Raw genomic sequence first — 15,920 nt, 5'->3', positions numbered from 1 at the left:
TTATACATTCACCATCATTCTGCTGAACTACAGAATTATAATTGCACTTTATTTACATGTTCACTCTTTTGCATATTTGTTTTTTTCCTTTTTACATTATTTTAAAATAAGATGCTTAATTTTACTCTAAGAGAATATTTATGATATTGATGCAGTTAGTAGTCAATGTCATGCAAAAACCTCTCTAGTCTAAAGCACTGATTGGCTGTCAGTGTTTGGGAACTTAAGACCTCTTCTTTGCAAAGTAAATTATGCAACTATTTAATTTACTTCAAGTTTACAGGACATCATCAATAAAGTTCAGAAAGTGGCATTTCTGTAACATGCATTAAATTCATTACTCCTATTTTCTAACTCAGTTTAATGCAAGTGTGTGATGAATGGGTTAAACTGGTGTGGGGAAAACTGTTCATTAGTTTTTAGGCCAAATCATCAAGTTAATAGGTCTGACTTAATGAAAGAGCAATGAGCTCTGGTGCATTTCTATCAAGCCCAAGAAGCCGGCAGCTGTAAACAGCTGAGTGTCCAGTTCCAGCAGACTGTTCTCACCCTCGGTGGCAGTGGCAGAGGTGGTGCTGAGCCCTGGAGCCCCACCGTGGGCCTGGGCCTCCAGCGTGCTGTCAGGGGCCGTAGCAGGACAGCTTCCAGAGGGTCCTGGGGCCTCCTGGTGCGGCTCTGAGGTAGAGGCGTGGAGGGAGGAGGAGGAGGAGATGGAGGAGCTGGCAGGCTGTGAGTGGATGCTGTCAGAAGTGGTTGGCACGACTGAGAGATCTGCGAAAACACCAAAACAGACAGAAGATAAGAATGAGTGATGTGTGTTTCGAGCCAGATGTTTGCGATTATGTCTCTAATTTGTGTGTGTGTGTGTGTGCTTGTTTATGGACATTCTCAGGACAAACAAGTTCTAAATTTGTGAGAAAACCAAAGATAAACAAAGCTAAACTATTTCTAGTTAGCCTTAATACATTTAGACTCCTTTCACACCTAAAGTGTTTGGTCTGGAGTTTTGGCCTTTTTAGTTTGATCCGAACCCAAAAGGCAGTGTGCAAAAGTACCAAAATATTCAAATTGCACTGTCTGAATTCCATTAATTATCAAAAGTTTACTGCTCTATTAAAGAGTGCAACTGCATAATTAGGCTATTATCTGTATGTCAGTGGGATAAATTAGACCAAAAGAGGTGGTCTCAGTCCAGGTTAAATAAAACATGGTCTGGTTTGACTGCAGATGTTTACAGGACAATTACCGGAATTTAAGATTTTAAAGATAATTTTTTTTCAGTTTGCCACTTTTTCGACTATTAATAATAATTAATAAAATTAATAAATATAAATGTATTTACAAAGAGAAACACAGAAAACCTTTTGGTAAGCAAATAAACGCTAAGGCGTCTAACAAACTGTAAGGTTACTACTATCTTAGACTTTTACAAATAGTTTACCAGTTTGTAAAAAATATATTAAATTTTATGTTCATTCGAATTATTTTGATTGTCAAATATTACATCAACCAATAATAGCTATCATGACATGCCATCAAAGCATAATAGTATAAAACACATTCTGGTTTATTTAACAAGGAACTGACTAAAGACTTGTGTCTTCAAAATAAATTATTAACCAAAAACACAATGCTAATGCTGCAATGTGTCCAAACTTTTGATGCACAGGACATGCCCAGTGTCCCTTACACTGAACAAAAACAAGTGGGCGTGTTTGAGACTTGCTTCAGTGACCGAGCGTCCCGGGAGAATTGCTGCTCATTAACATTCCAGAGTGAGCATTCCATCTGCTTTTCATATTCACAAATTAATTTCTCTCTCCCTCAAAAGAAATGCAAATTCAAGCATATCTCTGAGCTCTCTCTGTTTCATCCCTCATAGCCACACACACACACACACACACACACACACACACACAGCAAATCTAAGTGATGAAAATGAGTTTTCTTTTATAATCCTTAGAAATAGAGTAGATTTTGGGGATAACTAACACACACACACGTGCAGTCTACATACCCACACACACTCTACATACCCACACAATCACACACACACACACACAAAACCACCTTTATCCAGAGTGGCAGTTTAATTGGTTTCAATAGCAGAGCTCATTGTGTCTCAGTAAGCTCAGAGGAAGCTTGCATAACAGACAGACTTCATTATGCAGCCTGCAAATGAAATTAGGAATACACACAATTATACACCCGGCACATCAAAGAGCGGCTCCGAATGCAGTGCACACCGCCAGCCTGCGACCGACACTGCAGCTGCAGAGGCTATTTATACCCAAGCCCTTGATTAAAAGATATAGATTAATCATTATTAATGGTGCCTGTGCGCAAGCAAGCAGTGTGGAGTGTATGAATGGTCATGACTGAACAACACTAATTGAATTTTCCAGACTCGTTCCTCCTCCTCCTCCTCGTTTTCTCCCTCTCTCCCTCGCTCATACACTCTGAGGTGCCGCCTTTAGCTCAGGAAGAGATGTTCAGAGTGCTCACAGCCAAAACTGAGAAGATCTGATGTGACGTCTAATATTTCCCAAACCCACGCAGTGTTGAACTGCATGATCCAACAGCAGTCTACTGAAATCGGTCAAATCGCGTACGCCCGGGGAGCCTCATTATGGGACTGTGCGATGAAGAAGCGTCTGATCTAATGCTGACAGAAAAAGTTAAATTGTCCCTGTGGTAAATTTAGAAAATTACACAAAGGATTATAGAGAATATTCACTGAAATCATTCACTTAATGTCCAAATTTTTGTGGAAGCCCCTTTTAATGAATGTATTTAGCTACTTTAAGATGCATCCACTGCTGTAGAGATTCTGAAAAGAGTGATTCTACTGTGATACTCTATATATTGCAAGACATTTTGCTCCGGTACTTCATGTCATCTGTGTTACTGAAGAGGATAAAATATTTTAAATAGACAACCAACATATATATATATTTTTTACCAGGTTTACCCTATTCATTTGATTAGCGAAACCATGTGGAGTAGTAAAGCAGTAACTTTATGTCTAACTGGGAGGTAAGTCTTAAAGAGTTTAGAGCAAATATGTTTCAATGAGAATTATTGGGGCTGTCACGTTTTCGATAAATCGATTGAAATTATGTCATGGTCTCGAGCCTCGAAGTCAAAAAGAGGATCAACGATCCCTCCCTCTAAGCTAGGCAAGAATGCGTGCTACGCAAATGGTGCACACTGTAGCCGAATCGAACCGAGACCCTAAAATCGGAAATAAAATCGAATCGAAGATTTAGAGAATCGTGACAGCCCTAATGAGGATATACATATTTGACACCAGATACCGATAATGTATCACAAATGATAAAATAATACAATATATATACAGCTATGGAAAAACTGAAGAGACCACTGAAGTTTCTCTGATTTTGTTATTTATAGGTAAACGTTTGAGTAAAATAAACATTGTTGCTTTATTTTAACTAAGGAGCCAAATTCCAAATAAAAATATTCTCATTTAGAGCATTTATTTGCAGAAAATGAAAATAGCTGAAATAACAAAAAAAGATGCAGAGCTTTCAGACCTCAAATAATGTAAAGAAAACAAGTTTATATTCATAAAGTTTTAGATCAGAAATCAATATTTGGTGGAATAACCCTGGTTTTTAATCACAGTTTTTTTCATGCATCTTGGCAGCATGTTCTCCTCCACAAGTCTTATACACTTCTTTTGGATAACTTTATCCCTTTACTCCTGGTGCAAAAATTCAAGCAGTTCAGTTTGGTTTGATGGCTTGTAATCATCCACCTTCATTTTGATTATATTCCAGAGGTTTTCAATTTGGTAAAATTAAAGAAAATCAATTTTAAGTGGTCTCTTAATTTTTTAGGAGTTGTATATTGTCTGATGTGGAGCAAATAAACATTAAGCTAGGGTAATTTTACCCATATTAATTACTTTAGGAGGGGCATAAAAAATATAAAAATAAATAAAAGCTAAGAAAATGGGCAGACCACGCCTGCTCTGATGGGTTGTCTAGTACTCTATAGACCCTGCAGTACTGAGTGGTGTTCTCTACCATAGGGTAATGGCATTTGTGATCTAGAACTGATCATACAACATCAGTATCTGACCTCATTAATGTTTCTTCAATGTCTTCAAATGCAATGAAATCCTCTAAATAGTGATGCACCAAAATGATCAACTTTGGCTGAAACTAAATAGAATGAAACCATATGGCTGACAGTCCCATTAGACAAACCCATAAAGCACAATACATTTACCTCACTAATGCTACTCTAATCATGTTTGTACTTTAGCAGTGCAAATTTAGACATTTAGTCAACATGTGTATAGGCATGCTGAGGCTACGCAAGTAGTAATTGTTCTGTATATATTATAATGTATTTTCACTGTATTTTTCACAGTATAAGGTGCACTATCAAGTCAATCTAGTTTATTTTTATATATAAGGCGCAATGGATTATCAGGTGCATTTTAAGAGACACTATAAGGGACTTCTATATTAGCAGGTTTCACTGCTGGGTGGTGGTGGGGAAGCTAACTAAGTTAATTAAAGTTAAGCTAGTTAAACAAAACTGTAACTAAAAATGTTCCAATATCAAGTGCAAAGCCTTTTCAGAAGTGTAAAAGGCTACAGCAAACTGGGGGCCAAAATCAGTATTTTTGGACAAACACAGTAATATTAATGTTTGAATACCTCTTAAGCTCCAAGCCTATTTTTACCATTTTCCGCCTGAAATTACATACTCAAATTTGAAGACTTATCACTAGAGTTAATTCTATGAATTAATATTACTTAGAAGCCTTTACACAATTAATTTAAGACACTTTAATTATTCAATTGAACATTTAATGGCAAAAATATGGTAAAAACAGGAACATTTTTAGGCGCTTTTCAGATTTTCTATTTTATTTTTTTATTTTCAGACATATAAAATTAACTATTTATATGGATGAATTGTTTTGGCAGCTCTACATTTTGCTATGTGTTTACAATCATCATATAAAATTATAAACTGCTCCCTTTTACTGGTTAGATTTTATTGTGATCTGCAGCAGTAATGGTCTTTTCTTTCTCCAAAGGACTGGAAACTTTATAATAATAAAAACTACCACTTTAATAACTCATTTTGCACTAGTAAGGCTGGTTTTGTGTGGTCTACTCCTATACAAACAGAAATCTTTTAAAGATCGGTCTTTCTGCAGAGTGGGAAGTCTATTAGAGTCAGAATCTGTGGCCTAGCAACTATTCATAAACATAGCCAGATACTAAATATTATATATTTCTGGCCCGCCGTGGAAAAAATGTTAAGCAATGGAAAAAATGGTTCAGGGTGACTGAGTTTAATTGTTCTTTCCTTTGTTGTCTTTTGATTTGGTTGGTTAGATGCTAAACTGGCTGGCCAGCATCTCTATTTAAAGCATGAGCAGGCACAAAAAGAGTGTGCCATCATACACAGCTCAGAGTTTATCTTACACTGAGAATCAGATTACTGAAACTGCAATTTCCAGTGAGAAAGATAAACAAGGCAGTGGAAATAGAGAATGTGTATGTGATCATTCACTATACTTCCGATGCTTGTTGTCATCCCTTCTAATGAATGCACTGCTTTCAGATATGTTTGTTTGCACCTATTGCTGGATGGGATAAGTGAAAGAGTTGAGGAGTTTGGGGGGTAGTAATCATCCAACATGCTGACCTCACTAGTGCCTGTTGCTGAATGCACTCACAGCAATGCTCCAAAATATATTAAAACGATTTTTCTAAACAATTCCTAATTAAATCAGATTTGATTGACTATTTGTTTTAAAGTTTGATTTGAGAGTTTATTGTGCTTTTGTTGGAGTAACTGTTTCTGCTGTCCAGAGAAGGCTTTCTACGACATTTTTGGAGCACTGACGCAAAGGATTTGATTGCATTCAGCAAATAAATAATAAAGATTCAAATTAAACATCTACTGTGAACAATTAATAGTGGACAACATTGATTAAAAATACGAATGTTACAAATTTGGGTCACTGACCCACATTGATGTAAAAGATCAGAAATTACCAATGAAACACTGCATTACTGATTATTAAGGCTTGTAATGGGAGTGCTGTCTTTTGAAGATAGTAAGATTAGCAAAATATAGAGATACAGCAAATATTTAGCAAACAAAATAATTTGGCCAAACTACTGCAACTGAACAATGTGAAGTCAAATACTTTAGTTGTATTTCTGCAGGTATGTTAAAATGTTCAGTGTTTTTAATTTTAATTGTATTATGTAATAGCTTTTCTTTAAAATAGCAGCAGAATTAATGTAAATTTACACACAAAAAAAAGTTTAGTATTTGTTACTTGGCCTTCAGCCAAACGTTCAATCGTTTGGTTCAATTTTCATTTTAGTGCATTCCTAGCACAACAACAGTTCTGAACATCACAGCAAACTAAAGGTCTTGTGTCCTTACCGTCCTCATCCACGGTGAGGTCCACCACCTCCCCGGCGTTCTGCCTGAGAGGCTGGATGACTGTGGACAGACGATGGCGCCCTCGGCCCTCCTGAACCCGACTCTGAGAGCAGCTCGGCCCCCAGTGCATCCTGCCATGACCCCCCACCGGCCTGCCAGAAACACATACATCAAAGCACAGGTCAGATATAAACACATTTTTCTGTGAAGATACATTTTTACAAAGCTGTGTTTTCACAGTCTGAGATACAGAGATCAATCTGAACATAATTACCAAAGAGACAGTGCAGAACGAGCTTTGAGAGAAGACGCAAAATCTCTAATGCACAGACGAAATCAAAACTCATTTGTAGAGTTTAGAAGGAGTTAGGGATATGTATTAGTGCTCCTCTGAGTCAGCATTAGACGTGAATGCGCTTAATGCAGGAGATGATTCCAGTCTGAACAGCGTTTTCAGCTACAGTACTGAAACCAGCTACGCTTTAGCAGCTGCTAGAATGATCACAGCCAGAATGTAAATAAGAGCCAGCTGACACGGGAGCTGAAGCTGCTGCTAACACACACACACACACACACACAGACAGACAGACAGACACACAGACACACAGAGACACACACACAGACACACACGACATGTTAATGTGATTCTATTATACTTGCTCTAGAAAATGCTCTGTAAGGTGGAGATATTCAGTGTTTTCAGTGCTATCAAATGGATGCATGATGTAAACAATGCACCTATTGGCATCAAGTTTAATGCCAGTCCCCAATTCAATATATTTGGTAAGTGCTGGGAAGTTGGGATGGATGGGGTGGTACTCATTCATCCTGAATGCGATTGTGCAAGAACATGGCAATAAGATACAAATCACAACACAGGGATTATGATTTAATACTATTAATTATATAATGATGTATTGTGACATTGTTGACAAATTGATATATTGCTATTGTTTAAAATGAAGTCTTCCGAAAGCCATCATATCCTACATGGTTTACGTTTTATGCAATCTAAACAGTGGGATCTACACAACAGAGTACAACACTGCAATCTAGTGGCTACATTTTAAACACAACACTAAATGAATCAATGTCTAACACCAATAATAACATGCAAACTAAAATAAAATAAAAAAACAGTACTGTACTGTACCGCCAAACCAAATATTGATATACAGTATTTATATTTCTTTACACTTCCTGTCCTTGTTGATTCCACTGAATGGAATCAATTCCTCACAGCAATGCTGCAAAATCTAGTAGAAAGCAAAGACAGCTACCTGATTTTATAAGAAATGTAGAAAGCAAGTGTCCCAACATTCATAAATGTGTGTATGTTTATGTAGCTGTCAGTCTGTCTGTCTATCTATCTACATCCATGCATCCATCCTTTCATCCATTTATTAAAAAGGGTGAAGTACACTCCCACTAGGTGTGGAGGAAGAATGGTCCACTAAGAAAACAGCAGGCTAACGTGTGTTACAGAAAAATGTATTACAGCCTAATCCAATAAATCTATAAAAACGTGGAGAAGCAGTAGTCAGTAAATTGTAGTATATAACATAAGTTAAACCATGTATATTTTAAACAAATAACATAAAACAAAGTAAAATAGCACATAATTACATAATAATTTAAACAGTCTATATTATAAACAAAAGTCTACTTATTAAAAACACAATAATTATATCTGTCCAGCATTAAGAACCATTAATTATTATTAATGTGTAAATTAACTTTGTCTTATATATCTACAGGTGCTGGTCAACGAATTAGAATAATTTGACATAGTGCAATCATGAAATTCTTTGAATGCATTTTTTGTGCAGAAAGCAAATCAGGTGTTCACCGCACCTGTCCTACTCGTTAGACTAATCACAGAACTCGTTACCTGGAAAAAATTTGCTCAGCTGAGCTTTCCAAAAGGCCCATTTAGGCCATTTAACTGTGACACTGTTGTTTTATTGAATTAGAATAATGGAGAAACTGTTTCATTGAATTAGAATAAATTTTATTATAATTACAATCATCACTTTCTCAGTATTTTGTGGCTGCCCCCTTGGCTTGTATGACTGCCTGAAGTCTCCGCGGCATCGATTTGACCAGCTTGTCGCAAGTTTCCGCACTCACAGCTTCCCAGGCAGTGGCGATGTTCTGCTTCAGTTGGTCCAGCGTAGTAGGCTTTCTGTTGCGAATTTTCCGCTTGACGATGGCCCAAAGGTTTTCAATGACATTGAGGTCAGGCGAGTTGGCCGGCCATGCCAAAACTTCAAGCTGTTTTTCAGTGAACCAATCTTTGGTCGACTTGAGCATGAGCCGGTGCAAGATCCTGTTGAAATATGAAGTCTTCTTCGCCGAACTGTTCCTCAACAGTCGGAATCAGGAACGTTTCCAGAACATCTTGATATACGGCAGCATTGACAGTCTTCTTGAGGAAGCAGAGTTTCCCTACACCTCGAGCGGACATGCATCCCCAGACCATAACGCTCTGGGGAAACTTGACGGATCTTTTCACGCACTCGTGGTTGTAGGTTTCGCCACCACGACGCCAGACACGAGGACCTTGGTCACCGAAGGAGATGCAGAAGCGTGATTCGTCACTGAAGACCACTTTCTGCCAGTCTTCAGCAGTCCACTCGCCGTGTTCTTTGGCCCACTTCAGCCGTTTCTCCATTTGTTTCTTGTTCAGCATCGGTTTTACTGCTGGAACGCGAGATTTGAAGCCGAGTTCGTGCAGACGACGGTAAGTGGTTGATCTGGAGACGTCAGCGCCGGTCTGCTTGTTCCACAAGTCGGTGAGCTCGGAAGTGGACTTGAACCGGTTGCTGACTGCGATCTTTCTCAGCTGCTTGTTGTCGCGAGCAGAAGTTTTTCGGACGCCGGCACAGTTGGTGCGCTTGCTGCAGTTTTTCTTGAGAGCTTTGCAGACGGAAGACTGGCTGATGCCGAGCTGCTCAGCAATTTTAGCTTGGGTCAAGCCTTGTTGGCGAAGGGCTTGAATTTGAGCCACTATTCCGGTTGAGAGGTCGCGCTGCTTACCCATGATTGATTTTACAACTTAGAAATTCTACTCAACCCTGACTTTATACTGCACAGTGAACACTCTTCACAGAAAACAAAAATTTGAGCATTTATTCTAATTCAATGAAACGGTTTCTCCATTATTCTAATTCAATAAAACAACAGTGTCACAGTTAAATGGCCTAAATGGGCCTTTTGGAAAGCTCAGCTGAGCAAATTTTTTTCCAGGTAACGAGTTCTGTGATTAGTCTAACGAGTAGGACAGGTGCGGTGAACACCTGATTTGCTTTCTGCACAAAAAATGCATTCAAAGAATTTCATGATTGCACTATTTCAAATTATTCTAATTCGTTGACCAGCACCTGTATATACTATAATAACATCATGCTAACCAACATCACGCAACAAGCTTCATGGCAAAAGTCCAAATTTCCCACTTAATTCCAAAGATTTCTGTGGATGATCTGGGAATTCTGTAGGTCTGCTGTGGGAATAAATCCATAGGAATGGCCCAGCGGCTCAGGCTGCCGCAAAGCAGAGGGTGGTGATGAAGAGAGCATGTAAAGTGTAACTCAGGAAGGGCTTTAGGGGCTGAAGGTTCCCCGTCTGGAGACCCAGGAAGCCCCCTGCCTCCCAACTCTCCTGCCTAGCCCTGTAGCCACAGATTGCATCATTAATACATCAAAACAAAATGATTACCAACAAGTGCGCAGGGCCTGGGAGAACTCTCCTGAGAGCAGAGGTGTGCACACGATTCACTAACCAGCAAACAGTCTGTAGCAAAAACAACACGGCTGCTAAAACTCACTCTCAAATCATTCAAGAACAGAAAAACATTTCTTTATAAATCATAAGTACTAATTTAGAATTTACTTTCTAAATAAGAATGTACAGTGTACAGTATAATTAAAAGACTGACTAGCAGTTAAAAAACTAATAAAAAAAATATTCTCATTAAAACATAGCTAAACAGACAGAGGGTACAACATAACAAACTTAAACATAAATAAAGAGTAATATTACTGGATCATCAGTATCAGCAGGCTGGTCGTTCAAAATGATTTTTAATTAGCACTAAAGTCAAGCTCTAACACTAATGCTATAGCAAAACAGAAATAACAGATGCTTCCTTTAAGCTAAGACAAGAGTCTACACTAAAAATAAAGCCAGAGCTAGACACAAATAGTAATGCTACAGCTAAATTCTACAGCTAAATTTGGAAATAAAGCTAGAGCTAGACAAGTACTAACACTGGAGCTATACACAAATACAAACACTACATCTAACACCACAACTAATGCTGGAGCTAACACTGGAAATAAAGTCAGAGCTAGACACAAATACTAACACTAAAGGTAATGCTACAGCCAATGCTACAGCCAATGCTACAGCCAATGCTACAGCCAATGCTACAGCCAATGCTACAGCCAATGCTGGAGCTAATGCTGGAACTAATGCTGGAACTAATGCTGGAGATAATTCTGATAATTCTAATAAAGCTAAAGCTAGACAAGCACTAATGCTGGTTATAATGCTAAAGATATTGTTAGAGCTAGACAAGTAATAAGACTGGAGCTAACGCTAGAAATAAAGCTAGAGCTACACACAAGTACTAACACTACAGCTAATGCTGGGGCTAATGCTGGAAACAGAGCTAGACAAGTACTAACACACAAATACTAAAACTAGTACTACTAACACTAAAGCTAATGCTGGAGCTACTATACCTTAAGTAATGCAAAAGCTACTAATGAAATTTAACACCTTTTTAAAAGCTAAAGCTACACTAGAACTAATGCTATTGCTAAATGAAGAGCATCAAATGATGAGGGGGACTCTTATTTCTCTACACATTGAGAAAAAAGTATATTATGTTTTTATAGCAAATATTGTACTATAATTTAGTATAAACAAAATACAAGGTCTTTGAGATCACTTTTCCAAAGCTAAAACTGCAACTTGAGCTAAGATATAAAAGGACTGAAATGAAAGTGAAAATACAAGATGGGTTTATAAGGCTACTAAATGCAAGGTTAATGGGAGCACAAGTCATTTGCATTTCGTATTCATTTAGTTTTGCTTAAATGGAGCATAAAACATTAGACATAATCAGAATAATAGCCACTTACACGTTTTAAAATGTGCTGTTTGTTTTGGACAATATTTGCAATTAAAATGTGTAATCAGGGTTAAATGCCACAGCAATTTAAGAGAGAATATGGACACACACACACACACACACGCATGCGCGCACATTTCCCGCTACCTCCCTGCTCCAATATCACTGTGACCTGATAGGAAAACCAAACACCTCAGACAGCAAAGCTGCTCTCTAATTGGCTCGTGTCATTGTTTCCCCCAGCAGCGTTGCTAAGATCCCAGGGAGAGGACACCACCTCCTGGGAGGAGCTTCTAATTACCCACAAGTAGGCCTGGGATTATTTTGTAAATACCTGTTTACCACTATGGCCTTTTGAGGCCTCGGTGAGTGTGGAAAACTGTAAACACAGGCACTGGGGGAGCATCCAGGGTGGTAGAGAGAGGGTACAAACGTCAACTTTGGGTGAAACTACAGCACATCAGGATCATGATATACATGATATACTGTGTTTGGACAGTGTTGGGTCACTTTTGTTGTTGAAACAAACAAAGGTGGCTTTATATGGAACGTATTAACAAGAGAATTTATCATTGCTACAGCTCGGCCCACCAAAAACTGCAGTATGTTTAAGTAGATACATATTAGCATAAAAACGTCAGTACAATTTCCCTTTCACTAACAGTTCTGTATCAGTCAACTTGTCCAGAAAGGTGTGTAAATCTGGGGGTGGATCAAAATGCTGAAGAAGGAGCCCACAAGCAAGAAATCTTAAATCAGGCATAAAGATGATTTAAACTGGATTTCCTACTCCTAAAGTGCAGAATCCAAGGTGGCCATGTTTCTAATACACCAAACAGTACAATATTAGCAATGGGCAATGCTAACAATAATAACCTGGGACATAAAGAGTCTGACCTATTTTGTTGGATTTGCCAAAAAACAAGTTAACTATGGTCAAAAAAGTTGTGGTAAACTCAAAAGACTCAAACTATCTTGAGTAGACAGAAGCAAAAAACTGTTAAAATTCATACTGTTCAGGCATACAAATATGCATAGACTACACAAAAACCTTATTACACACAATAAAATATACACCATATATATGGATGCAAGGACAAATTAACAGTTAAGAGATAATGAAGATAATGAATAAGAATATTATGTATATGTATAAACACATGACTATACAAATACACAGGAAGAAAAGGGTTTAACCCATTAGAAATTCTTATTTCTTTTATAAATTATTGCCTACAAACTCCAGATTATGTTTACAAAAATGCATCCCATGGAAGACCAAATAAGATTAGTTTAAACACACAAAAGGGACACTATTATAAATTTGTTTAAGTTTCTTCGAACAATAATTAACAGAGCATATTATTTCAAATGTGGATCCATTATCTGATTAAGTGTGTTTACACATTGCCCATCATGTAAAAATAAAATCCAAAAGTGATCTGATTACTAGGGGTGGGCGATATGGCCCTAAAAAAAAATCACGATATTTCATGGTATTTTTGCGATAACGATACTCTTGGCGATATGACAAAACACTGAATATACTACTGCACAATACTAATAATGCACTCCACATATCTCCATATATCCAGTACTGCAGTAAAATGAATGATACTGTACAGACATAATCTGTCTCTAGTAGATATATAATGGGAAATGAGAACAGTGTGAAGTTTTGCTTTTGCTAAAAACAGTAAAAAAAAAAAAAAAAAAAGTAGTACCCTGATGTGATAGTTAGGGGTGGTTGATATGGCGCGATATTTTAGGGTTTAATATGATTCACGATATTAAAAATGTTTGCCGATATTATTGTGTACGATATGATATGGCACACTCCTACTGATTACTAAGACAGATGTTAATGCCAGGTGTGAACAGCGTTAATGACACCACCCTTTTTCCCTGCACAAATGCATGCTACTTCATATACTCAGATATACTTCATATACTCTTACACTCTGTACAGTAAATAAGAGGGGAGAATATAAACGTACAGAGTATAAAAGTACTGGGTAAAAAAACTAGAGTATAACAGCACAGTGTAAAATAGATAGTAGATAGAGTAGATAGTATAAGGGCACAGTGTATAGAGTACAAGAGTTCAGTGTAAAAGAGCACAGAGTACAAGAGTAAAGAATTTAAGAGTACAGCTTATAAGAGAACAGGGTATAATGGTTACAGGGTACATGACAGCGTATAATAGGCACAGGGTACATGAGTACTGCAAATAAGATTATAGAATAAAGAATATAAGAGAGTATAGAGTATAAGAGTACAGTGTGCAAGATCACAGAGTATAAAAGAATAGAGTATAAGAGCATAGAATGAGTACAGGGTATAAAAGGCACAGGGTACATGAGTACAGCGTATAAGAGTGAAGATTATAAACAGAGCTACAGAAAGAGAAGAGCATGAAATTCACTTCCGTCAGGGACGTCTGATTCACTCTTTCAGCACACACCCTGATATCAGGCCTCTCTCTCAGCGGCCTGCTTTTCACTGTAAACAAAAGAGCTTGGAGCGGAAGGCCAACATCGCTCATCCTGCTGACCCTTAACTCCCACCCCCTCGGCCCACCGCCCCTCCCCCACATGGGCAACTATCAAAATGGCCACCTCTCAGCAGGCTACAGCAAGCAGCAAGCCGGGGCTCCGGCTTTCTCTTGCACTCACTCTCTCTCTCTCTCTCTCGCTTTTACACGTTCTCTCACGCTGCCTCTCTCTTTTACGCTCTTTCTATCTCTCACCCTCTCTCTCTCTCTCACTCTGCCTCCTTCTCCCCACATCACACAGTCCTTCCCAGAAACGGTTCTTCTGAGAATACGGTACAACAGAGAGGGAGGGGGTGAGAGGGTGATAGAGACAGAGAGAGAGAGAGAGAGAGAGCGAGAGAGAGTGTAAACAGAAGAAAAGAGAGAGAGAAAAGAAGATAAAAGAGAGAGACAGCTGGAGATACAAGCAGCAGAAATATGAATTATTAGTAGTGGTGAACACACACTGAATATAAAGGATTACATATTGTGTGTGTGTGTGTGTGTGTGTGTGTGAAAAAGTATTTGCCTCCTTACAGATTTGTTTTATTTTTACATTTTTCAGATTATCAAACAGACTTTAATATCAGACAGAAGATTGAGTACATATAAAAAGACATTTTAAAAAGATCATTTCATGTATTAAGTGTTTAAACGTGTATAAAAGTGTTTGCCCCCCACCCCCCCCAAAAAAATTAACTGTGATTAATAAATTACAGTTTCTGGAAAACTGAGTTCAATTTCACTAACCACAACCAGACCTGAATACTGCCAGACCTGCAGGATCAAGAAATCACCTGTCTGACAACATGAAGCAGCTAAAAGATCTAAAAAAGCAACACATTATGCCCCAGGAGTGACCAGCTAACTGAAATTATTTTAAAAGGGCATGGACAGCTCATCCAGGTCGTCACAAAAGAACTGTTTTCTGGTCCATCCTATACTGGATAGGAAGAGGTTTGGGGTTGGGGTTAATGCATGGAGGTGATCATTCAACATCCTGAAAACAGTAATGCTCTTGTCTCTGTAGAACTCCTTTTAAAGACAGTAGAATCTGTTGTCCCAATAAAAGCAGAATTAACTCTTATCTTTGAGTTCAGAAGAAACAATGCATGAGTAAGTGCCCCAATACTTTTGTCTATATGTCCTTAAATAGCCTTTAATAAGCTAAAACGTATGTTATCAGGTTTCAGCATCCCTTATCTGCACAGCTGCTTCTAAACTCAGGTCAAATTTACAGTTTCTTAGGATCTTGGGATGCGCGCGAGTGTTACCCAAAGGCCCTTCTCCTGTTTATAATCTAGAAACTCAAAGTGTTGCACATAGTGTATCAGCAGTAAACGATTTATTGGTATAACATGATATTAAAATACATTGTGGCTATACCATATTTATTTTATTCTATTAACATTATATTTGTGGAAAAAGTAAGCAGAGAATCTTACTCAAGCATGCACATCCCACAAACAGAAGAAAAACTCAAAGAAGTGTAATTGATTTTACCTTCAGTCCGCTAAAAAAATAAATCTAAAATCCGCAGTTCAGGTTTACTTTGGATACTGCCTAAATGAATGGCAGTTTAATTAACACTGTAAACAACTGTCAGCAAGTAATCCAGCTTGAAAAAACTGTTTTGGTCAACAAGGTTCAAGCCTGCTGAGGCCTTTTAGACGTTAGCCCAGCAGATAAACCCCTCCAGTATTGCCGGTGTCTGTTAGCATTACAGCTTTAACCTAGCTAAGCCTGGCTTTTAGCATTGTGGCATTGCATTGTAACACAGAAATAACATGTCAATGA

At 38.0% G+C, this 15,920-nt stretch overlaps 1 protein-coding gene across 5 annotated transcripts in view; it reads right to left on the bottom strand.

Annotated features, from left to right (window-relative positions):
- The window catches only part of rnf111 (ring finger protein 111), a 73,399-nt gene that overhangs the window by 20,669 nt on the left and 36,810 nt on the right, over positions 1–15,920 (bottom strand). For all 5 annotated transcript variants that reach the window (XM_049471129.1, XM_049471130.1, XM_049471128.1 and 2 more), the window contains exons 4-5: positions 6,451–6,602; positions 550–771 (exon numbers count right to left, since the gene is read on the bottom strand). In XM_049471129.1, coding sequence (XP_049327086.1) covers positions 550–771; positions 6,451–6,602 — 374 coding nt within the window. The remainder of the gene's footprint in view (positions 1–549; positions 772–6,450; positions 6,603–15,920) is intronic.

Source organism: Astyanax mexicanus, chromosome 23 (assembly GCF_023375975.1).
Source record: "Astyanax mexicanus isolate ESR-SI-001 chromosome 23, AstMex3_surface, whole genome shotgun sequence".
Classification (NCBI taxonomy): domain Eukaryota; kingdom Metazoa; phylum Chordata; class Actinopteri; order Characiformes; family Acestrorhamphidae; genus Astyanax; species Astyanax mexicanus.
Note: the sequence above shows the minus strand (reverse complement) of the source record. Positions and strands in the feature narration are given on the sequence as shown.